We start from the raw sequence: 27,931 nt of genomic DNA, 5'->3' as shown, positions 1-27,931 counted from the left end.
CGTCTAATACTTTCTACTCATAAAATGGTCTACTTGTTTTTGGTACAATTGAGTTTAAATATGTGCAGCTGTATAGTGAGAACATTTTTAGACATTGAAAGCCAGCTGGCATTTGGTATATCTCATTAATTACAATCTCTTGTACAGTAATGTGTATAGGAGTAAAAAATGTTGTTATAATTTCAGTCTATAACAGATGTGATTGCATTATTTTTTTTCGGAAAAAGTCACATTTTAGCTGATGCACAAAAACATTCTACCAAAATATAAAATATACCGTTATGCGTCAATTACATGTTTTGATACGCAGCAAATCTACACTGAAAACAACCTATTTGTTAAATTAAGATTATTAATTAAATCTACTTCGTTACAATGTAACTGTTTGTGCCCAATGAGATTTAATTTTTTTTTTATACACTATCTAATAATATATAGTTTATTTATCACAGTAAAAATCTACAGTTGTACGACTGTACGACTTGTACGAGTATGCATACTATACGTGGGTAGTATTATGTAAGTCGAAGAATATTTAAATTATTCACTCATTTTCTATTACACCATTGCCATTGAGTAATTAAATATATTTTTCGAATAATTATCATCATATCACATAATGTGTACCTATATACGACACGATAACAATCGCGATTAGGAATTGTAAAAAAAAAACGTTATAACAAAAGCAGTATAACGACATGGTTCCGTTAGATAGGTATCAGAACAATGCGACCAAAGCATTCATCCTGGCGAATTACATGCTTTCTACTACAATAAAAAAAAAAATATGTCATCAATAAATCCCTACCAGTATTCATTGTATCATCGATAATACCTGCCCTGGTCCTGGATTCAATTCAATAGACAGTATTTAATAATATGCCATTGAAATATAAGTTTATTATTTGTATAAATATAGAAGACACTACAATACTAAATACTATATGAATCATATTATTTTTTAGTATATCATATAATAATTAAATCAAGTATTTTAATGTTTACATTTATGATAGTTCTATGGTAGGTATACCTATTTAGTACTTATTGTATATTTTTTGTGAGTCTTAAGTACTGTGTATGTGAATGTGAGTAAACAGTCAATGTATAACAAGTTATTATGATTTACTTTGAATAACTTTACGTTCATTATATACTAAATAATTATTCATAATATTAAAAATTGTGATATGAACATAAACCGTATGATAAATATATTATTATTATATCAGGTATACCTCTAGTTTAAGAGAAAGGGATATGTTTCCGGCTTCGTATACCTAGTACCCGTCTGAAGTCCTAGCTGTCTCACCCACTTGTTGGTCATTACTCATTATATTATTATTCGTCGTGCAATTTATTTACATTATAACGCTTTGTCTGTTATAAAAAATCTATGTCAAATTCGTGTGTTCATCGTCTATTGTTGTATCTTCGCTTGTGTTATTCACGGCATTTATTTAACATAAAATATCTCTGGGGTAGTGGCCACGTGCTTGGACCACAATATAATAATTTGTATGATATAATAGGTAGTTTATTATTATTTTATACCTATGCGTTTATTTTTCTTCTCCTATACTGTGGGTTATAAATTATAATACGATATTATGGGTGTAAAAAAAGAGTACAATCGCTCATAGTATTATAGGTATTAGGTATAGCAAAAGCTGACAATATAATGTATGAAAAAAAATTATTTTCCATTATTTTTCCTGCACATTATTGCGTGTACTTCAATTAAAACCATATATATATATATATATTACAATAATACACCATTATGTAAACTTCTGGTCAGTTATACCATGTGTCCGAACATGGAACGAGGTTAACGGCCTGATGTATAATGTGTATGTATACAATGTTGAATGTATGTGTATGAGCTCGCGCGTACATATGTGTGTGTATGCCTACTGTATATTATATGTACCATCATCTTATACTGTTCGATGTCAGTTGGATCCGGGCAACCGTGACAAATGATCTTTTACCACGGTCAGTCCTTATATTCACCCAAAACACCGTGATCATATTTTTCCAATAGTTTTCATATAACAAGTATATACACGGATTCAATCATATATTATACAGTTTTTTCACCGTTCGAAAAAAATTTTTTTTCGCCCGCCTATATTGTGTAGTAGTTACACTGACAATAGACAGCATGCACTATATAAGCCGCCGCCACTCTAATACATAATGCATATCAGTTATACGTGTGGGGCCCCGAACGTCGCTATACGGTCGCTATATGCCACCCGAAACAAAATAATATTATGGTCTCCGGGTGATAGTATTATTATTATTATATACGTATACTTGATCAGATGCATTTTGTCCAAAGGAGTTGCATCATTTTATATTTTCCCCTACCTAGCCTCCGGCCCATTTTATATTAAGTATAACGTTCGCGTGACGAATATGTAGAGCACAGCTATATTATGTATATTATATAGGCATACTTTGCGGCAATGGCCTCGGTGGATGGTATTTTACCGTGTTATATACATGTATTAATGTATGAAAATAATATATTGGTCGTATAATATTAAAATATAATATAATATATTTAACATAATTTATGTAACTATATGTAAACGTATAGGTATTCTGATATTATGTGTAGATTCTATACAAATATATACGATTGTTACTCTAGACAAATTTTCATTCGAGCCCGCTGGTCAATGCTGTTTCGTATAATATATTTGTCTTTGATTTATGTGGATTTTTTTCTAGTTTGCTGTACATAATATACCTATATATTATTAATTATGTGAGATTATGCATATTATTATGCATATTATTATGCATGGTATTATACACTGTATATAAAATTATAAATTGTACTAGAGTATAAACTATTATTAATTTTTTTTTTTAATGTACTATTAATACCTAATTTGTATTGGTTTGTTTTTAGCAGTTTAATTATTATATTGTTTTTAGGTATATTCTAATAATTATGTGAATATAGGTAGGTACTATATTTATAATGTCACAAAAATAATAATAATATGTTAGTACAATAGTACTAGACTATTTTTTATACACATCCTATTTCATGATTATTGATTAATAATACCTACTGATAACTGGATAGGTTCCTAATAATAATTAATAATAAACACTTTTAAAATCACTTTAAATTATAAATATACAAGCAGACGAGTATTAGGTATATTTTATATTCGTTGTTCGTTTTATATAATAATTTTCGGTAATTTTTCGATGCCTACTTAGAAAGCAACTTGAATCTTAGTGTTTTCAATCAAATATTTAAGTATATTTGAATTTACTGTGACATGTGGTACCACTGTACCAGTATAAATATGTATGAAAGACGTGGTAAAAAAATATATTTCACTTCTGCAGGATAACATATTATAATGTATTATTTTGTACTAACATAGTTTTTATTATTTTTTAGGATATTATGAGTCATTTGTTATTTTCTGCAAAATAGCTAACAACTGAAAGTTAAAAATCGGATAGTGTATTTTACATTATTGTGTGATTATAATATTGCTTGATACCTAAATAAGTTGTATTTAATTGATTTTTTTACAATTTATAGTAAAATTTAATATTTTATCATTTAAAAATAGGTACAGTAAGTACACCATGTATATACAATTTCAATTCAACGTATAATTAAAAGTATATCAACATGATGTCAGTGATCCCATTCAGTTATTCTAAACTATTTAAAAAAATCTATATGCACTCGTTGGTTTTGTATAGTGTAGGATTTAAAATATATATATATGTGTGGGGAGTTCAGTGCGCGTTAAATTGAGGATAGGTACCTACTATCCTAATATATTATTCATATCTATGAGTTAAGTAAGGAAGAAAATGAAAAAATTTAAAGTAGTTCTTCCATTTAAAGTAGACTTATTATATACTTATATTTTATGTAATTTTGTAAAAAAAATGCGGGTGAACCAAATTCTATTAATTTTGTGATGTACACGTTATTTTGAGATTCAAGTTATTAATGATTTATTCAAAACCACAATTTTTGTGGCTATAGAAATATAAAAGGAGGACCACCAATACTATAAATGTTATATTATGTCTTTATAATCTGAAGGAACGTGTAATTTAGTTATGTAAGATATTGAGAAATGTATTTGTTTGCAAAATAACTAAAACAAGTTATAACGCATTTATTTGGTGTCATTGTAGATGTCTGTTGATTGTTGATGGTTAATATGTTGAAGTCGAAACAAAAATTATGATGTCCGGGTATCCTTATTATTATTAACTGGATTAAATTGATGTATAATAATCTATGTTATGCAATTAGGTGATAATCACATTGTTAAGCACATAATATTTTCATTTTTTCTTGTGCAATGGAATTGACTGTTGAGAAGTTGGAACTCATTATTATTTATTATAACAACTTATGTATAACGTATTTTTTTATTTTAGTGGTTATATAAATGTTAGTCCATTTTTACCTTAGAATGGGTTTTAAAGTTAAAGATTGAAATGAATGTACACTTATATGTTATGTACATATTAAATATATTATATGTATGTATAAATTATTTATAAGACATAAATATTTATTTTAATATTTTAATACTTACCTTAATGATGTATATAGAGCTGGTCACTAAATTTCTCGTTATCTTGTGTTCACTTCATGGGAAAATCTACTTATTTAAGTATATAACATGATACTGTGGAAAACTTTAAAATATAACAATAATTGTTGTACCCTTACATTTTATTAAAAATGTAATATATAAAAGTTTAATTTAATTGTCAAATAATAGGTTTAAGCCTGCGGGGAAATATATTTTTCAACTATATATAGCTCCAGAGCTCTATAGGTATAATATATTATTTTTTTATTGTACAAAAATCATAAATTATTCTAATTGAATTAATGTAAGCAAACGAATAATTTTGTTTTTTAACGTAAAATATGAAACATATTTTATATATTATATATTATTATTATGTTTTCCATTAAACTCACAATAATTTCGTATTTTTCAATAACAATTGTTATAAAAATTAGAAACATACATATTTGCATACTTTGAAACTAATTATTACTTAACTATTTTTGAGTTAACAACAGATTTAAACAACAACATATAAAATTAGAATGGTGTATATAATGCAATTTAAGCGGTTTTTGGTAACTCGGGCTATATTTACGAAACATTGATTATTGATATGAAGGATTTCAACAAAATTAGGTAGGTAGGTACCTATGTCCTATGTATTATGTTATTTATATAAACGTACCTGTTGCTCATTCGAGTCCGATTATTATCACGCCTATTGTTCTAGCGAAAACCACCTTCGCAAGTAGCATAATATACACGCTTGTAACTACAAAATAAATTGCAAGTATTTATTTAGCGGATTATCGTCCGGTTAGCTGGTATTACATAGTATATATAATATGTATTGGCTAATACGGAGATTATTGTGGGACTTGTGTCATCTGCGCGCAAGGATTACCTTCTTTGACGAAGCGTACTAGTATATTTCCCGAAGCTACTGTATATTATGTATTATATATACCCATATAGCATACAATGCGATTGGCGGAGGCGGTTTTTTGTTATAGACGAATAGATGGTATAGAACTATAGAAGCATTCGATTGTGAGCGAGAGAATAAATATTTTATAAAAAATTAAATTAAAAAGACAAAAAGTAAAAAAAGGCAAAACCATGAAGGTTTTCAGAGAATAAAATACGTATATGTACGTGGCAGGAGGCAAGTGGGATTGTGACACGTTTTAAGACAATGGCAGAAAAGAAGACGCACGTGGCACATTTATCTGTAGAACCATGTGAGGTAATTTATATATAGATGCCACACCAGTGGAAAAGTTATTAAAAAAAATAATGATGCTATTTTTTAAACAAATAACAGGTACCTATAGTTATAATAATTACTTGGGGTTGGATTTTAATGTTTCTAGTTGGCATATTTTTCTTTTGAATGATCGTTTGGTACCAATCTGTTTTACACCTTATTTACGGTATTTATTCGGTATATTTATATCAAATTTTATTTTGACACTGGGTTTTTAATTTTCAATAACATTTTTATGATTTATAATGCATTTTATACGTTAATTTAAAATAAAATAACACGTTTTCGAGATAAATGAAATATTATAAAATGTTTATAGGACATACAATTACTAGCCCTGTAGTAATTACCATATCGAATGGAAACTGTTCGTGATTAACAATACATTTATTGTGATGAGATCGTATATATGTATATTTCTTTATATTTCTTTATATAGATGTTATATATATTTGAAACTTGATGTAGTAAATAATTATGAATTTAAATTTTAAACTTTATTATAATCACGAAAAACTTTTATTAACCCGAGTTTCTTATTTTAAGTCACGTCAAATACTACAAAATACGTCAATCCAAACGTGAGTTTATCACGTTGTTTTATACAAGGTATTTTCATAAACGTTTACAACCCTAATAAAATATTGTTTCTACTTAACGATTATGATTTATGGTTGGTACAAGAATACAAGATGCTTAAAAGGAATTTTAAAATTTTGCAATTAAACATTTCTCATTTAAATTATTAAAATAACCTATGGAATCTCATGTTCCTTCTTTATTAATAAAAAGTCAGTAGATATTGTATATAATATATTTTATAACGCTTATTTGGTTGTATTTCTCCCTTACCCTTACTTCCCACGTTATATCCACTTATCGCTATAATAATATCCCAAATCAATAATATTTTCGTAGTTACAATGCTGTAATTTAATAATTAACTTTAGTGGTGAATAGGTATACTGCATCTAAATATAATGTACGTGGAAACGTAAAACTATGCCTTAGCCTTTAAGTTTTTATGAAGTTAAGCATATTATAATAGGTATAATACAGTATGTGAATATATCTATAATTAGACAATGGTTGTAAAAGAGTACTAAATCTTATTATATATTTTGTTTAATTTTAAACGGCTTGATTAAAATTGAAATGTTTATTCTAAATGGGTTAGGTACTTTCCACCTATTACTCTAACGACTTCATAGTCAAATTAATTTTTAAGAGCCTTAAATAAGTCAATAGACACTTAATATTTTCTTTAGCTTAACACTAGGGACTCATTTGTATGCACATTTTACTTTTGATTTATTATTATTTTATTATTTCATTTACATTACGTAACTACACTAACTACACAAGCAATTTGATTTTTGTTTAATAAAGTAGACTTTTTTTAAAAGTGTGACGTTTCATCGAGCGAAGCGAGTGGTCAGTATAAAATAATAACTAATAACTGTAGAATTATTTTTTTTTGTTTTGTTTACGAGTATACCCTGTTGAACCAGATAATAATATAAATATTAAATAATTTTGAATGCAATTTATAGTATTTTGCATTAAGACGTTATTCAGTAATAACACTGTCGAACTATCTGTCTAGGGAACCACACTTATACCAATCACTTACTACCAAATAAATCACATATTAACGTTTTACATTAACTCTTCTTTGATGTAAATATAAAATATTTTAAAGGTTTTTCTTTTTATTAGATAATATGTAGTTTCTATATGAAATAAGGATAATTCAAGTTCATTTGAATTTCGAAATTGTCTAAATGTGACACTGTATTTGCACAATACGTATACTATTGAATACATTCACAAGGTATTTTAAAAATGTTTCTAATCTAATATTGAAATATTACTAAAGATGTGTTCTAAATTTTCTGTGGGAAAATTCTTTAAATTCAATAGTTGTTCTATAAGTAATAATTATATAGATTCTACATTTCTACGTGTACCTACTTAAAAAAACACGGGAACTATAAATATTTTACAAACAAAGTTTAAGACAGTGTATAGGTAGAACATTACTGCTTAAAAAATAATTAAAACATGAATGGTATTATATCAGATGTATTCAAATTTTAAATTAAAATCAGATCGTCTCTATGTAATTCAATCTTAAAGAATTAAGGGGAAGACCTTTAGAAGCGCATTTTTTTGTTTTGTAAAATAATTTAATGTATTGAAAAAAAACTCTTATTTCATACAATATAATATGAATTATTTACTCATTACATCGAACGTCGCCGGTAATTATATACACATTGTTTCTCGAGCACCTGCGAAATATGTAAAATTCTATATATTTCATATACTTATTTCAATTATTTTATTGAACAAAGAAGGATTTAAATTTGATATTGATTTAAATTTTCTTTCTTGGAACCCTCCTCCCCATCTCTATGTCCAATATCAAAATAAATATTGCTCGACATAATATAATATATATGATGATAATGTATATGAATCGTTACGCGTATTTGCTTTTGCATCGTGAACTTCAATCGTATTTAGAATATCGGATAGTGGGTATCTATAGGTTTCTTCATAGGCCCTCGATCAATTGTTGATTGTAGCTGCAGAGCAGTCGCGTTCGAGAACAAATATGTATTTTTTTTTTACTTCTATCCGGCACTGCAAACTTATTGCATTGTTATAATATAGTTACGCACAGATTTTCATAGTTTTTCGTCTTTCGTATTTGAGGTATGTATGAGTTTGGTCTAATCTCTTGTGGATATAAATTTATACGATTTGTACATTCTATGATACCTATATTCGTTTTGACATTCTTTCTGCAGCGAAATAATAACACATAGTAAATGTATTATAGATATCTAAATTTATAATTGTAGTTGTATATATACGTCTTATATACGTCTTATATATTGTCTTATATACGGTGGTATTTCAGAATTTCCATCATAATGTCACGCAAAGACCACCGCCATAGAAAGTCGACTAAGTGTGCAGACTACGTGCGATCCGTGGAAGGAGACGAAAATGTTTTTCTCGTAACACGCTCTCATTGGCATCACCACCGAGCACAGTTGCGGTTTTACCCCCAACTATACTATTAAAATATATAGCTGTCTATCCGCGTGCAATGTAAAAAAAAATTGGGATCTGCAACACACTATTTTTCCGTTAGCTCGTATTTTTTGGTCTTATTTCGGACAGCCAATAGTGACATTCATTATACGTACGGGTAAAAGTCTTACGCGTGGTATATGGTTTCTTATCTGCCGCGATAACACATTCGATGAAGCGCGTTTTCACGTCTTCTTTTTCGAGTTCTTCTTGTTTTGTGCAGTCTTTCGCTCGTCGGACTATTTTTTTTCTTCGTATTACTGAGGCCTGTGGACTGTGATGTATTGGCAACGGAAACAACTGTACACAAGTGGCTATTTACGTAGGTGTTTGCATGTGTGATTCTCGACATAATTTTTCGTAAATACATTTTATTGTATTAGTTATTAATATTATACCCGCGAACAACCAGTCGGTGGAACCGGTTATGTTTAGAGTTTAGATACCACGAAAACGCTTACAAGTCGTTTCGTTTGAAAAATAAAATCCTGTCCAGTAATTGTGCCTTTTTCGATGGCTCGTCGGATGTGGACGAGGTACCCGCTCAGTACGGTCGTGACCGAGGCGGCGCCCGCCGCTCCGCGAGTCCGTTTTTTTCGCGATGGCGGGATCTCGTTATACATACCTATTACATTACATATTATTATTACATTGTGGCATACGCCATGGCTGGCGAGATAACATTATACGGTGTCATTATAATACAAGCTATACAGAATATTATAATATTATATTATGTAGGTACTACTATAGGTATCTGGTAACTGTCCTGTGTTCGCAGTTGCAGCCGACAAACTTATACTTTACGTCTATATACGTTTGACAACAGCTGGGTATAGAAGTAGCTAGTGTACGCTACGTAATATACTTATAACTATACGTATATATACATATTATAGACAGTGTGACCACGGCGGTTTGACGAAATATTTCGACATATGGCGTAATGAATGTGTAACTGCACATACAGCGGTCGCATAACTATATATAGGTGATAGGTCCTAAATGCTGTTTTCTATTGAATAATATGTACTGGACATATGATGATAATAGTATATTGTATATATGGACCTCGAAACTGTAGTAATTCGTTATTATAATAGAGTATAATTCTTCTCTTCGACTATCGTTTAACAAAGAAAACACAGAAGCAATGTACAAGTTCTTACATACCGTACAGTTAAGTAGTAAAATATTGTAAATATCTGTATGTATTTAATTTTAATTTTCTCAACCTGTTTTCTTTTTCTCTCTATATTGTACAACTGTTCGCTAATAACCAATAATGCTGAAGCTTAACTTTAAATTAAAAAAAATATATTTATATAGTATAACCATGATATTAGTATATAATTGAGAAAAGCTTTAAACGGACAATGCCATACATAAACTAGGATGAAACATTTTTGCTTAAATATTTGTGGCAATAAAGTTTTAAAGGTAATTTTTAAAGACTATTTTATAAGTTAGGTATATTAAACAGTTTCTAATGACATGATTATTTATGTAACATGTAGTAGTACTTAGTGGTTTTAACTTTTAACGTATGACTAGGTACCTATATAACCAATACACATTACTACATCATTTATATAAATGATTGCAGCAATGCTCAATAGAACCGTCGTATATATACTTATTACTTATACATATTATATACATTACTCATAACTCATAAGTCATAAGTGTTTTTTTTTCAAATTATTTTCTTCCCGTATGTGCAGTGATGTTTATGTATCATATCGGTGGAATTGTTATTTGACTGATACAATAATTATACCCCACCGATGCCAAGGATTTTAATTATATATTATAGTACATTATATAATTTGTGTGTCTGTTCATATATGATTTGCTAAAAATAATTTTACATGGGCACATGAGTAAGTGGGTTAAGTAGGTGTATTATACATTATAATATTTATATTAAATTATCATTGTTAAATTGAAATTGTCGGGTTGTCGAAATATTGTGTATTCAGAGAGAAGTATACACAAGGGGATAAGTTTGACTAGGAACGTTGAAATGACGTAATAAACTCGAACGGTAGTCGGTACCAGGCACCGCCGCGCCGGTTGACGTTGAATCGGCGTGGTTAGTGTGACACTGACACGAACGTTCGTATTTCTACGATTTATAAATTATCTTTATCTTGTTGAAATGGTGAAAAAATAATAACAAAAAGTCTAATTTTAATTTTGAAAACTAAAAATAACGTATAAGGACTCGTTATAAATACAGACTTACAGCTGTATAACAAACTGCGTGTGGTTGTTATAATGTTCAGCTACCAGGCTGTGAAACATTCAATTGAACGGGCTGTCCGCTCCGTCACGGTTGTCGACCATTCGGTCTATAAGTTGAAGCCGATTATTATGTTACGGTTGTGTGTGTGTGTGTGTATGTGTGTGTGTGTGTGTGTTTATTATGAGTGTGTGTGACTGTAGCCTTTAAATAAATTCGTACAGGAAATGTAAAACTGAAAAAATAATTATAATCAAATCCTATTGCGATAATAGGTTCCACATAATATCACCATCACGTAGGTTTTATTATTATTTTTCACCTATTGTAAAATGTATAATGCAAATGCACACGCACACTCTCGCATAAACAAAAATAATACATGTATAATAGCCACTATGGCCACTAAAGTCTATAGACGGTTGCATCTGCGCCGAGGCCACGCGTTGTGTGTGTTGGACCGACGAAAATATTGTTAAAAAACGTATTATGCAATGTTATTGGATAGGTAGAGCATGCATTATGTGTTTCTATTGAATTTTCAAAACCCGCGCGGTGTGCCTTCCGAATTACTCTCCGACGAGTTTTTGATAACCGTGACTTCACATCCGAACGGGGCAACAACCCAATAGTATATAGTTGCGTTGTATAAAACCGCTTAATCAGTAGGCTGTTTTTTATTCATCTCATAGTCATGACAACCCGAAGCTTTCACTCGTTTTTAGACGGCAGACCGTATGTATAAGATATATTATTATATATACTTGTAAGTAGCTACAACTGCTGACTGCTGTGTTATCGGTCGACGGTTGTCCGTTTAGTGTAGGTACAACGCCGTTGTTCGAAAACTGTTCGATCCGTTGTCTTTTGCATGCGTATTGAAGGTGACTATATTATAACATTTAGGTATTATATATATATGTAAGATAATCTCATCTAGCTCACACCCGTGCATTTTCGTTTCAGATTTTTTTTTTTGTTTCGCGTTCTCTGAGTAATTGTTTATAATGTGGGTTTCGTGTTTTTAACGCCAACGGAACGTGTCGGAACATTATCGATTCTGCCGAAGCACTGTTTTTAGTTATAGTGACGAAGCAGCAGCAGAAGGGCGTTGGTAATCTATTGATATACGAGTATACTATAATATACTAGCTATATGGTCATTGGTTATACGCTTTATCTACGTTTGCTTTGGGTGATAGTGATTTCGGGGTGGGTAGGTCATTTATTATAATTTTTCGTTGCACATGCCATAATATTAACCTTGGCTTGTCCGGAATCCAAAAAAAATATTCCTATATTATGTATTCATATAAGATTGTATTACGGTTTTCTGCTGTCGTATGGTTGTCGAATAAAATCTGTATACTATTTATATTATATTATACAGACCAAGCCGTAACAAAAAAAAAAACCTCATAATAGGTAACTGTAGTAATTTTATTATAATATAAACGTAGGTAACACCTCGATAGTGTATAGAAACAGTTATGCGCTTTTCATCAATAGCTTCTCACCAAGTTTTTAATTTTTACTCTTTTTTTCAGCCGTTTTGCGTTTTCCGATTGTGATTTATCAAATACTTTTGATTTGGTTATGCAATTAATCATAATGATAATAATTAATAATAACTATATATTTATAATATATTATATGGACAACAATTATTATACATTGTTATGTAATTATGTAAACATTAATTGTTCGAAGTTTAAATTAAATATGGATAATTAAAGTCTCAAACTCCTAATGGCTTGTACATGATTGTTCAGAATAACATTTAACATAGCTTACTATTATTAACCTTTATATTGTACAATGTGCATTAATCATCACTACAATAAATCACACCGCTCTAAGTTGATACCATTTTTAGCATATTTACGATCACAATTCACAAGAAATTGCCGCACGTACCTATATGTATAAAAAATGGACTCATTCTGAAAATCATCAAAACATTTTTTTTTTCATAAAATTTGAATAGTTTTTTGTGGATCTTGTTTCACACACGTTTTGTACTCGTCTCGGATATTTTGACATTCTATTGTTTTAAAGGTCGTCGATGCCAATGCGTGCGGATACAATATTATAATACTCGCCTATACAATATACCCGCTGTACGAATCCTCACAATTGACCATCATGATGTCCGGCCATATTAATATATCGACTTTCATTTTTTTTCCTTTAAAATACCATATTATAACGTATAGATACACGTATATAACTTTCTCTGATGTTGTGGTCGTCCCGGACACACGGCCGCCGTTTGCACCACGCGTGTAGTAATTATTCGCAATTCCGAAAAGGTACAAAAATGACCAACTGAATAATATGCGCGTAATGATGTTGCATTTGGTACATGCATATATATTTATAATATTTTAATTTTTAATACGATATTCCGGCGACCTTTACACGTCACTGTACTCGTAAGAGGAAAAACTCGCTTATTGGAGACGGGCGAAAAAAATAGACGATTCACCTAGTGAGGTTCACTATATAGATCACTGATAATTAAAATAAAACCGTCGCTGATGCAGCATTTTGTTCGCTTTCTACTCCCGTGTAATTGGATTTCCCATGTGTTATCTCTACGAATGAACTTAAAAATCTGTGCAAATGATGTTTTTACATTCTCGATCAAATCTTTTAGGTAAACCGTTTTGGTCTCGCACTGCAGTTATTATCATAGGTATACCTATGTACTCTCCTATACTCTATAGTCTATCGAACTGAGATGTATAATTATGAACATGTATATATTTATAATGTATGTATAATGTATAATTACGCACGCACAGCACACGTTGTAACACGAGTAGTATTTATACATAACGCGTTGCGTATACGCTCAGAGAAGATGCCGTTAGATAGAAAATATGTCCGCGTACAATGCAGCAATTAAATTATTTACCAGTTTATTACATATATATATATATATAATATCTACCTATGTACTATTATTATCGTCATCTCTATTATATATACCGGACAAGCACCCGCGCGTATACGCGAAATTCGGAATTAGACTTTTTAATAATTTTTTGCGTTTTCCGGTTATCAATGTAATTAATTGTCGAATAGATAGATTTTACGATAAATTGTTGGTGGAGATTGGTATAACAATATGGTAGAAAATGATGGAAAAATGTCGCTGCAGTCTCCATTGAATTTAATCATCTCTGTCGTTCACGGCGAATCTCCTTTTATATATTATATGTAATGTATATTGCTATATACAAGACTATGTACTACAATATTGTGAAAATAATGCCATTTTCTATTAACGTAGTTAATAATAGATTATAATCTCGTCGTGTGCACACACACATGTCCCGTAGATGTAGGATACAATTATTTCCTCATGTAAAAAAAAAATCTTAAGTGTTGCCTAAATATTAAATATATGTAATATATAAAAAGAAAACAACGTAACTTACACAAGCATGTAATATTTATTGTATAAATATGGCATGTACCTATGCATTTCGTTAACCCGGTCACACAATTCACGTGCTAAACCTGTTTAAAAGAATGTTTGTATTGCACATCGACTTACTATAGAATATACACTGCTTTCGGGTATTTTAAAACAGATTTATCATGATATTATACCTAAAGAAAAGTTAATACTTCTTAACAGTATAATATAAATAATAAATATTTCATGTAAGTGCACACGGCAGTAGCTACTATTTGAAATACCAGAAATTTATAAATTTTTTTGAATTCATTTTAAATTTAGGTATGTTTTGGGTTACTATTTGCTATTATCGAAGTGTCATAATTACAAAAAATCTATTAAAATTGAGAACAGTTTACACATTGGTTGCATTGATGTATAGGTTAATAATAAGGTTTATCATGTTTTAAATATTTTAAACATATAATAATATTTTATTGTATGATTATAATATAAAGGTAGAGTTCTGTTGACTTGAATGTGTCATAACTCGTAAGTATAAAACGATAACTTGAATATATGGCCTAACTGTCGAGCACATTGTTTAAAACATGAAATATTTCAAAATTAACAATCAATTTTATTTAATGAGAGATAATTGGGTAATTTAAACATTAGTTATAAGATTAATAAGAATAATATCTTTCACATATTATATATATATTATGTATAAGTAATATGATACAAACATTTATATTTTAAAATGTTTATGAATAAATACACCGGCGAGAACAAAATAAAACATTTATGCATACTTGTTTGTATTAGCTCTAGAACATTGATGTATTATATGATTCATAAAGTTGTCCTAAATCAAGATATTTATGTAATATGAGTTGAGTTTAAATTACGTTGTAATATGGTATTTCGATGTTACATACCTACTGGTTTAAGTAGTTCTCAGATGTCATGTCATATAAATAGATATTCAGTTACATTTTGTTAAGGTCGACATCGAAATGATATATAGTATTATGAAATAATTTATAAGTATTTCGATCTTACGTCACACATAAAATAGTTGGGTTAGGTGATTGCTACCCTTACTACCTCTGTGCAGGCGATGTAAACATAGGGATACGTAGGGAGTTGGATAGCTGATAGAAAAAATATCTCCATATACATTATAGATGTTTTTAGCACTTGTGTGAGGTGATAGATCGCAGAGGATTTATTATTTAAAAACTAGTTTAAATGATCTACTTCATTGTCCCTGCTAACACCCTCCAGAAACTTACTCCAAATGGCTGACACGCGATATTGTAAGTTTATAAATTTTGTAGGTACTCCTAAAAACTTCTGGCCACTGTTTTCATCATAATTGACAAGCTCGATTTCATAAAATTATACTATAATTAGTATAGCGGAGTATAGACCCGATCGGCCTTACGCCCTGCCGTCATTGTTTACATTCACAACGGGTTGAAAATAATAACTCAATAACGAAAATGTGATACGAGGCTGTCCGACTGTCGTTTTCTCCCTTCCAGTATCCTTGGCTCATACACGTCGCGACTTGAGTCGAACGACGGCGTTGCCGGTTTTATGACACCGAGAAATCCGTGAACGAAGTATGATAAATTCGTAAAAGAAAATCATGTAAAAAAATATCCTTTGTTCGTTTGCTTGTCTACCGACTATCATTAATATAAGATCATCTCCACTGTCATTTTCCTCTGCGTTTTATTATAGATTTTTATGACGAAAACTTAAATAAACCAACATTTTTTTTTTAATAATTAGGTAGGTTTTATTTTGCGAAGTATCTCTTCTGTCACTTTTACCCAAATTTTATCCGTTGTTAGACATAGGTACATGTTAGGTAAGTGTAATTTCGTCTTCTACAAATCTATGAAATGATTTGTATGGCTGCTTACATGCCATGAATTACTACGCAGTACATGCATTACATTATACCTATTGATACAACGTGATAAAAGATTCGCATTGGATCAGACGGAGGAATCAAACTGCACTATTATTATGATATGCATTATACCGGATTACAAAGGGATTGTAGCTGTATCCGCAAGAATACATATTAAATAATATTATTATCGGAGGCTAGATTTTATCCTGCACGTCATCAAATGTAATCATTTATATTTTTTATATACTAGGTTTTGTTAACTATAATATATTACGGTGTGTCCATTAATTTAAAAGCTGGGCGTCGTCCTTCTGCCAATTATACGTATATACAATATAATATATAATATTCCGATTTACCGCATGGAGGGTTCCCATCACTCGCCATACAGAATTATGGTGTTGATTATGGTCTTAGTCAGTCGTCACTCGTCAGCATATGTTTTTGCGAGCCTGCAGTCAACGTGAAAAAAACAATCGTAGTATGGGCCATAGTTGAATCTTCATGTAGGTATTTGACTTTAGGAGATTTTTCAACAATATAGTACAAAGGAAAATTAATCTGTAATTTTTAATAATTTTAATTTTTGAATTCTTATTAATTTTTGTTTTCTCATGTTGAAGAGGGGATGTTGTAAATTAGTGTATAACACTACGATTTGCACAGTCCAATTGTGGGGAGGGGGAATAATGTGCTCTGTATCCACCCATAACGAGTGATCCGCATGATATAGGTGGATAAGAAAATATTATATTTTAACGATTTTGCAGTCGATTTGTAGTTGATTCTGCTGATGTGTAGGTATTATTATGCAATATATTTGTCCAACTATTTTGAGTGAACTATGGGCTTATAGTTTAATTAGGGTAACTATGTTAGTCCTGTCCAATAAATAGGGATAGTCGTGATCTATTGCTGGATAGATCTTCGGTGGTTGTCTCGCAAAGTAATTAAAAATGTTCCCACTACCCACATTTTATTGCGGATTATATAAATATTATTAAATATTAATTTTATTGCACAAGAATGATAAGTGAGGATAAGTCTGTTCTAGCTTGTCCCACATTATGTTAATAAACGGATATGCACGCGCACATTATGTTATACAGACGACGATGACTATTCTTGAAAGCAGTTTTTTTCGGAGTATAATAATAATATTTTATTGTGTTGTTTACGATTGAAGTATATTTATATTTATATTTATATTATATATCGTGCGAACAGTGGTGGGCGGCTAATCGCTTTTTTAAACTATGGTTTGAAAATGTTGTATTATAATTTTTTTTATCCGAATAACAAATATAATATAAATTATAATTGCCACTAGACCACGAACTGTTTGTCCCAGGAAACGGATTCATTACCATTCGCATGTTTTTGTAAAATACCAAGAAATATAGTGCAAGCAAAGATGTTTTGTTGTACGAAGAAGTGAAATCTAAAATTTGATTTTACATAATATATATGTGATTTATTTGTTAGTAATAACTTATAACTAATAACTAATGATTGTATATCTAATGAATTTATGATTTTATTGACTATTTGTTATCGAATCATTCGTGTAATCTTTTTATCTATTTTAAAATATATCAAATATACCATTCATATTCCACATCCTGTTTTTCTGTCGTCTTTTATTTTTTTATCGTTTTTTCCCTTATAATTCTTGAAATTTTTTTTTATCAGTATTTCGATATAGTTAATCGTTAAATCGTCTAGCGGATCGGTTTTGAACATTTATTTTCATTATTTTATTTTTTATCGCATAGTGTAGGTTTTGAAGCGCCATAAAATAATATCTTTGAACTCCTTGATGTAACGATTTTGTCATGACATGCAGTATAGTAAAATTGTGTTTTCGCGTCTACTATTATTCCATCAAATACATACCGTTTATCATACATTTTATAATATATCATACAGTCACACAGTCACACAGATACGTAAGGATGAAAATATAAGGTCGTATAGTATAGATATTTGTAATTTTTAACGATTTGCATCCTAGTCGTTGTTACCGTATTTACGATCATCACATACGCTTAATAATAATAAAGGTAACCGAAATGGATGACAAATTGTCAACGGCTATACTATCTGTTCAGAAACTATTTAGGTGTTTTGTCGCCGGTAACCATAATAATGTACGTATTATAAATTGTAATTGTTGGTAACTAATATTATATATTTTGCGACTTCGATGTGCACAAGTAACTACTGTAATATACATAAAGATTAAACAATCATTGTGCATTTGTGCGACATCGACGTGAAGATAAATAATATAGTGTTATATTGTTACTGTTATATTATTCCATATTGATTTTGTTATAGGTTTCATAAATTTGCCATCGTCTGGAATGAGCGTAAAACTGATCCCGCCAACTTGCTCGAAATATATTATTCACCTAACTACCACCTATTTGGGTGATGCAATTCAGCAATATTCGTTTGTATAAATCGTATTAAGACACGCGTTCATTTCGATAACGATTAAATGCGTCACGCATATATTTATGCATAATATTATGCTCACGCGTAATACTCATTTTATTATCGTTTTTCATTTATTACCGAGTGATTACCTAACGTATAGCATTTCAGCGTTCGTCATTACTAATTAATATTCACGTTGGAGTTAGGAGCGGCATTATTGTCCAATTTCTAGGGTGCTCTGCCTCGCATAATCCATCCTGTGTTGTGCGCACAACGGCTATTAATGTTATTAATTATTTTATTTGTTAGGATTTCGTTGTTTTCCGCGTTTGTTATCTAGATCGGACAGATTCCGCGAACAATAATGATGTTTTTTCTTCATTTATTCTGTAATTTTGAGAGACGTTCACTTTTAAATGTGTATATATAAGATATAACATCTTCACTTATATTACACTATATATACGTGTACGCTTATTGTGTGTTTAAAAATCTTGATCTAGGCCATCCCGACGACGTGGTAATTAGTGTAGTAGGTACGTTATAAAGCGTGCGCGGACATGACGTTAATCGTCCGTTCACATGGTCTAATTAGTTAAAAATTACGTTTATTATTAATTATTATTATTATTATTGCATTTTACATTTAATTTTTTTCTTGTTATGGAATACTTTTTCGATTACGATTAAAATTGTACCAGATAGATGCGCTAAAACTGATAGGTATTATTATCTTTGTGCAAGTATATGGTAGTTAATGTAGGATTGTAATAAAATCGACCGAGTGTTAAATACGTTTCCGACGCTCGATATACATATTATAATATAAGTTATAACGACCACGGTACTTATTTATAGGTTACCGCCGTGTAACATACGACTTTCACGGCCGCGGCCGCGTCGTGCCATTATTTCGGGGTTTCCAGACTGGTTCGATTTCGTTCGTTTTATTTATGAATCCGAAGAGAGAGGGTGCAGATCGTCGGTGTGTTGCAGTTGTTTTTTGCAGTAGGAGCAGCAGCGTTACGAAACCAGTTAATTAAATATAGTATTTTTTATTTCGCACTCAGAAGGTCGTAGTATAGAAAACTGTCTGGTACATAATGCTAACATTTTTTATTTTCGCGATAAATGATCGATCGGCGCGACGACGACGCCTTTCGCACGCGCTATAAGCGGTTGTCGATGGGTATAGTGGTATACCTATAACCTACCACCTATTTATATATAATGTATATATAAAATTATATTCTCCGATATCGCACGAAATCAGGTCGTCGACAGTATGTGCGTGCGCGAGTCGGTGTGTGTTCGCGAGCGTGTGATCGACTAGCGGTTTCTGCGAGCTAGAAATTGACCACAGGTTCCGATGACTCGAAATAATTTTTCCTCTGTACCGGATACAATATAAATGATATCATTCGCATGCGTTTGTACATGCACAGTTATTCTCTCGGTCAAGTATATTGTATAATATATTATAATGATTTGTGATTTTTTCGACAATTTTATTTTTTCATTTATTATATCCTTATGCGGAGCGCGAGAGGTACTCCACGTTGTTCGAGGGAGGTTGTGCCGCAACTCGGGACGACAAGCTAAAAAATAATGTCCACGGACGATTTGTCTCGGTGCGCGTAAAAGAACATTTATATTACACGTAGTAGGTACACGCGGACGACAGCAGCTAATAATGCGTGAAATACAGAAAACAGTTGTGTTTGAAATGCAGGACTGTTGTTGAACGGTCCATAACGCGTAATGCACACGTGTATATTTATATTAAAATAACAGGAAAGTGTACCTACTTATATATTATAATATACTCGTGTTCGTGTATACCGCGTTCGGTGGACCAGCACTGATTTGTACTGAAATCCAAAATAATACTATAATATACGTATTTTGTACATTTATAACGTGCATGTGTATCACGTGAACGTGTATGGGGAAAAAATAAAAAATTTATACAATATTCGAAATCTCGCTCGCAGCCGATGAAGAATAGCAGGCCTTGAATATATTGTTATTTCTTTTGCGAATTTTAATGGTAATAATATAGGTAACATATGTGAATATTACGATAACCGGAATTGGACGATTCGATGAAATAGGACTTATGTATTGCAATATGTTACGTCGTTATGTACTTAAAATAGTATAGTATATGCTGCTCTGTGCAAACGAGTTTTTGTTGAATCCGTTTCATTTGCGTGTATTTCTTTAACATGCAATATAAAGATAACGAATAACGTTTTTTCAAAGACACGGCCTAAGTTTACCCACATATTGACATACTGTGATGAAGTTTTTCATTGGATTAACTAAAATGGCATCTAATTTTTTGTTTACAGACTTTGAGGGGCCTCGAGCCCCTGTGGGATGGACTGCCGTGGCGACGAGCTCATCCAACACAATAACAGAACAGCGGCACAAGCTGTGCCTTTTCAATACCTCATCAACGAACAGGCAAAGTCTATCCTCGCTCTACAGGTCGGTGTAAACTATTATTTCAATATTTTTTTGTTTTTACCCACTAATGCATTGCACAACACGTGTTACGAAATCGATAATTATCATCTCGTTATAGTTGCTTATATATATAGTGTATGTCTGCGTTGATGGTTGATGTATAAAAAACCTACTATTAATTATGAAGAAGATATAATATTATTCGAGTGTTCCTAAACTTTTTTGTTTAATATTAATTACATTGGCCTATCACTATTCCCAATTACTAAAGGATAGTTGAATTTCAATAGATATGTAGCTTGTATGATATAATATAACATATTATTATATAATGGGAGATAATTTCGAATACTAAAAATGTCGTGAATAATTATTTCTAATGGAAAGGCAGTTTCGTAATATTGAATAATTCTATTTCATTATGTTAATGTGGACTGTACATTTATTTAATCTTTTATAGTAATATTAAAAATCTCAGAATACTTTTGATAAAAAAAATGAAATGGATTGCAACATCACAGTGATTTTTCTGCGTATTCAACTAACTTGATTTTTCGATAACAATAAGTATTAAGTTCTTGATTAATATCAATTTCAATGTCTTCTTAACCACTTGTTACCGTACATATTGATAAATAACAAATATTTATGTATAATAATATTAGGTTAGCAGAGATTCATAACATTGAAACAACCATTATTCAAGTATACTCACAGATATATTATACTAATATTAGATAGCCGTCTTCTCGTTATCAATGAAACACGCCGCCATATGCAAAGAATTTATACTACTCGATACTCAAACGCTATCAGACACATATAGATTAAATTATCACTTATGAAATATTGTTCAAATAAAATAATTATCGTTGGTAAATTCAATTATAATTTATAATTTAGGCTTGAACTTATATATTTTATTCGACCTAACGAAAACTATGAACTATTCTTTTTTATAATCAATGTATACGGTACACCTATTCTACGTTTTTTTTGCTAACTGTACAATTTTGTCCGTTTTAATAATAATAATGTTACCTGTAGTACCTGCGATTTAAATCGTAGTATTTTTGACGGTGTTTCGTTGTTTCATAATTTATAGAACATTACGATTTAGTGATATCCCAAATGTATGTATAAAAGTATACCATATACGTACATAGGTTGTATAAATTAATCTAATAATATAAAACATAATATTATTTAACTATATAACAGAGAACTGATAAATAACAAAATATAAGTAAGTTTTCATTTTGAAACAATAATAAAAATAGAATACATTTATAATATAATATGTATTAAATTGATAATAATCTAATATCGATAACATTAATTGTTTATTGAGTTGTCTCCTTTGCATATGGCGTAGCGTTGCAGCTTATTTCGTGGTGGTGTATTCGAAGACAGCTATCTAGGACCACTGCATGTATAAGTATTTATCCGTGGGTGTACTATATTGCTTATAAGTTATAACATCGTGATTGAAAATATTATGTTGGTGTGCGTGTACCTTTATGCATTATGCTATTAATATAAAATATAATGTTTTAAAATGTCTAAATTGCATGTTAATTATTAGAGATTTTTAAAGATGAGTATATAATAGTATATATTTTACATTGTAGGTAATTGAAACTTAATAATATAATATTTTAAGCATGACTTAAAAAATACAACCTATTATTACGCGGCTTATTTGCCCATTCCGCTTTCAAATAAATCATTTGTTGTTCGGGAAAAATTATTAAAATTGTATTCCTCGGGTTATATTATTCAAAATTCAAAAATACCTTATCGGGAACGTATTTTCTTTTAATTATTATTTGGTTATGATAATCCCGCATATGACTTGCATGCATGACCCACTTAACCGGTTTGTATATTTTCGACGAATGAGGTAAAACAAAAGTTTTACCTTTCGATTTCCTGTTGATTGATGCCAAAATCGTCATGATCGTAAATGAATTTCGTGTTTCGAAAGTAAAATCTACTATGTACGTTTACAGGCATACAGGGATCACAGGCCACAGCCAGCTAACATTTTCAATTTCTTTTGCAAGCTATTTTTGATCAATGTTCTTATATTGAATTTTATATTAGTTTATAGATTAAACAAAATATCCATAGAAATAATTGAAGGTATTTTTATATATTTTAGTTTTGTATAAAAATAGGTCAAGTATAGTAATTTTTCATGGCTAAAAAGACTTAAAGTAATTCAACTTTATTTGTACAATACCTAATAATACAATTCATCAAGACCAAAGGTTTTTCTTTTTAATAAAAAATATGTGTTTGTAAAACAAAATATTACGCCGTACATTGTTGATATAATATTTAACATTATATAGTATTACAATTTTTATGACGCCTATCATTATAACGAAATTTCATAAAACTAAACAATATTTTTTCAATTTACATTATTACAGTTTTAATAAAACATAATATCATATATAAATATTTTGCACATAACTATAGCCTATATTTATTATAGTGTTGCTTCACGATATTGAACAATGGACGTGTTATATCGTACAAATTTGTCTGTAAATTATAATGTCATATAAAAATTAACACATTCATGTATTTACACATGTAAAATAGTATCACATTATTAAATTGATTCTTCGATTAATAACAAAATGTTTCTTGTGACGTTTGTTCTTCCCACTTTAACGTAATGTACTTATTTTTCGTATTCAAATGTAAAAACATTAAACCTTTTTTTAGATACTTTAGGTAGCTACTATGTATTTATATTTATATTTATGTGATACCACAGAAGTGTGGGCTTATAAAATAACTATAATTATAATAGAAATATATTACTAAGACTTAAAATGCATTAAAAAAAATCGGGCGATTTATGTTTCATTATTTTATTTGCTAGGTTTTCTATTTTTTCTTTATGTGGTCACTTAACAGTCATAGTGAGAGTTATATTTTAAATTTGTATTGTTCTTTTAATTTTAATAGACCTTGAAATGTATTATTACTATTAATGCGTTTTAATTCAATGGCTTCGAAAACGCTTTATTATGATTTTTTGTAAATAATAATTATTTATTATTATTGTTATTACCTATGACTATTGGGTACATTTTATTATTTTTAATAAGTCTAAATTTACAATCATCATAATAGTGGGTTTGGCATTTATTTTAAATACACAATTATTTCCTCGTTAATACCTAAAATACTTTGTTCAAGTGTCAATTACAAATATTTATTTTAAACGCTAAAACTAAAAAATAATGTTTTAATGTTATAATTTTGTGTTATTATACTGAGTCGACAATTGATTTTAACCAACATTCCTCCCAGAAATGTTTCTTTGTAGACGCTTATACAAACTCGTATTTTGCGTTTGATCGATAAAGGAACACGACATGGGTGTATATCATTATTCATTTTAGTGCGTTTTTAAATTTTTAATGAAATACATTTTTAATTAGGTTTTAATCATAGTAAAAAGTTTATGTGCAGATACGTTACACGATTCGTCTATAATTCTATATATGGGTCGCATGTATATGATGTTCACGGTTTTAATCCCACCAATTGAATAAATAAAACCTATACGTTTGATGTGTTTTGGAATGGAAGTACGTTTCGTTTTATTATTAAACTAAATATGAATGAATAAAATAATGAATAATTACTATTTTCGCCCGAATCTCAAGACCAACTATGGTTTCGTTTAGGAAGGCATTGCAATAACGATCCGCCTCGTTTGACGTTCGCACATAATAATGTAATAAATATATATATATATATATATATAATAAAAAATGTAGAACGCATATTATAATAATATAATTTGAACTGCGATTTGTTGAAAAACGTAAAAATTTTACTCTCAGAATACTACTATAATAATAAATACCACAGGTACAATATTATACCGTAAATATGTTTTAATTAGCCTTCAACACGTTTCAGCGCAGTATTTATCATGCGGCTATATAATAATAAGTCTGTTCTCGCAGCCTCCGGACCCCGTCTAAATATAATATTTACCTACTTATCAACTGACGCACTGAACGTATAACAATTGCAATGTTTCAGGAATTACAGAATGAGGTCGGCGCGCTGTTGGAGTTTAGGGACATGGTCATGGATACGTTCCCGCACCTGCGTCACAAGCAGGCGTCCAGCCCGGAGCCGAGCTCGGGATCGCAGGGCGTCGGTTCCGGGGAGAGCCGCTGGGAGCCCGGGGTGCGGGTCCGCCGGAAGTTGCAGGGCTCGTCGTCGGGATGGATCGCCGGCGGGGGTGGTGGCGGCGGAGGAGGCGGCGGCGGTGTCGGACTGGTGGCCGCGGCCGGGACGGCGCCCCGAAGCCGGAGCAACAGCCACGGGAAGGGCCCCAAGAGCGGCGAACCGGCGGCCGCTTCGTCGGTGGGCACCGTGCAGGACAGCGGCTTCTGCACGGAGAGCAAGGACAGCAGCTCGACCAGCTCTCGGACGACGATGACCACCAAGAACTGCGGCAAGGACGACGACGAGGACGAGCTGTGGAGCCTGCTGGAGATGATCCAGGACAAAGGCACCAAGCTCAAACTCGAGGTGGAGTCATTGCAGAACCGGTTGCTGGTAGACGACGAGCGGCTGCGGAGACGCCGGCGCCGACTACGGTTGCGGCCGTGTCGGAGCGTGGACGATCTGCTGCGGCCGGGACCGTGCGACGGTGACGACCTACGCACCTATTGCAGTGGCGCTACCACCGATTACGACGTGTTCCGGGCGCACGTGGCGAACGTGAAACGCGAACGGGACGCGCTGCTCGATCGGGTCACCGAAATGGAAGCGGAGAGCCTGTCGAACGCGGCACAGATCCACCGGCTGCTCGCCGAACTCAAGACTGTCGTGTGCGAGAACAGAGAACTCGAAGAACGGCTGTGCGGCGGCAAGTCGCCATCGGCCGCCGCCGCCATAGCAGCCGCGACCATCGCGGCGAGGAAATCGTCATCTAGTCATAACGGCGGCTTCGCTCCGGTTCAGCCCGAATCGTCGACGGGGCCCAGCTCGTCATCGGCCGGCCGCGACGCATTCTACACCCCTAGCCAACATTCTGCCTGCAACCTATCGTCCATCGAACTGCAGTGTGGCAAACTGTTGCACGACGGTTCGTCTTCCGCGTCCTGTGCGTCGCTGTCTTCGTCATCCGCCATCATGGACGACGACGGTGATGACCGGGATCGTGCCCGCCACCGGTCCAGGAGGGTCCTGCTGGTCCGGCCTTCTGACCCGATCTCTCGGAACCTGGAGGGCCGCGCGTCATCGCCGCCGTTGGACATCGGGTCGCCGACGTTCGCCAAGCGGCTGGGCGCCCTGGACGGCGTGGTCAGCAGTCCCGGCGACCGGATCGGCAAACCCTACTCACCCGGTTTTAGCACCCCGTTGCCCAAAAAAACCCTGGCGGCCATACTGAAAACGTTCAATCCCATCGAACTCCAGCGTCACCTCATCACCGTATCCTACGAGAACAAGGTGAGCTATGTTTGGACAAGTATAGTCTGCTGTTGGTCGCATTAAAATGATTGATAAAAAAAAATTATTTTGATCAAACATAAAATTATAATATAGTCGAGTACTTGCAGTTAGTACTTTGAGTGTTTCGCATTCTGTGCTGCTACGAACAACTACTCCTATAATATTATAATCATAATTTAATATTTGTGTTACATTTTACATGAAATTAATACGAACGTAACGAATAATAACGCGATCGTAATAATGGAAGAACTACAAATATTTTTAATTTTGGTATTTCTTGGAAAGTGGTTGGTAGTTAAGTCTATTTCAACTAAACCATTTTAATTCGCGCATTACTTTTGTGGTTAACATTTTTTTGTGTGTTTTTCTTTTGATATAATATCATTCACCTGTAATTTTGAAATTATTTATGATGAGTCATCATCTTAGTTTTTTTTACTTTCGCGCCTTCTCGTGCGCCCAGAATGTCTACGACTTGTAAATCTGTTTTTTCCTCTTCAATTTGATACAGCTGAAAGAAAACAATACATATGTATATATTTATATATATGTATATTATAATATTAATGAACGTTTCAAATGGTTCCAGTTGACAAACTTTTAAGTACGCGCTCGTTCTTATTATGAATAATGTATAATATAGTATATATATATATATATATATATCATCTCTAATACGATTTTCCTCGTGTAGTAATAAACATATACGCTTTCAATTTGGAACAATTATTTGTTTAGATACTTTCTTTGCGGTTAAAAGCGTGCTAAAAGTTTTCTATTTGCAAACACGCGGTTCGATTCATAACCACGCGTAATCCGCAGATTAGATAGAGAAATTGAGAATGAGATCAAAATGCAATTTACGTGAGCGAATGTTACGAGGGTTATGTGTGCAGAAAACCTACCTGAAATTATGTTTACATTTAAATCACGTATATTTTGCTCTGACCATAATATAACTCAA

General features: G+C 31.8%; 1 protein-coding gene across 2 annotated transcripts in view; it reads left to right on the top strand.

The window, feature by feature from the left end:
- LOC111035511 overlaps positions 1 to 27,931 on the top strand; it is a 54,247-nt gene that overhangs the window by 10,660 nt on the left and 15,656 nt on the right. For both annotated transcript variants that reach the window (XR_002604652.1, XM_022317153.1), the window contains exons 2-3: positions 21,345 to 21,483; positions 25,540 to 26,961. Coding sequence is in view for 1 of the 2 variants with exons in the window: in XM_022317153.1 (XP_022172845.1) it covers positions 21,373 to 21,483; positions 25,540 to 26,961 (1,533 nt within the window). In the remaining variant the exon portion in view is untranslated. The remainder of the gene's footprint in view (positions 1 to 21,344; positions 21,484 to 25,539; positions 26,962 to 27,931) is intronic.

Source organism: Myzus persicae, unplaced genomic scaffold (genome assembly GCF_001856785.1).
Source record: "Myzus persicae strain clone G006 unplaced genomic scaffold, MPER_G0061.0, whole genome shotgun sequence".
NCBI classification, from domain to species: domain Eukaryota; kingdom Metazoa; phylum Arthropoda; class Insecta; order Hemiptera; family Aphididae; genus Myzus; species Myzus persicae.
The sequence above is the reverse complement of the archived record's forward strand: the minus strand, read 5'-3'. Positions and strand labels throughout refer to the sequence as shown.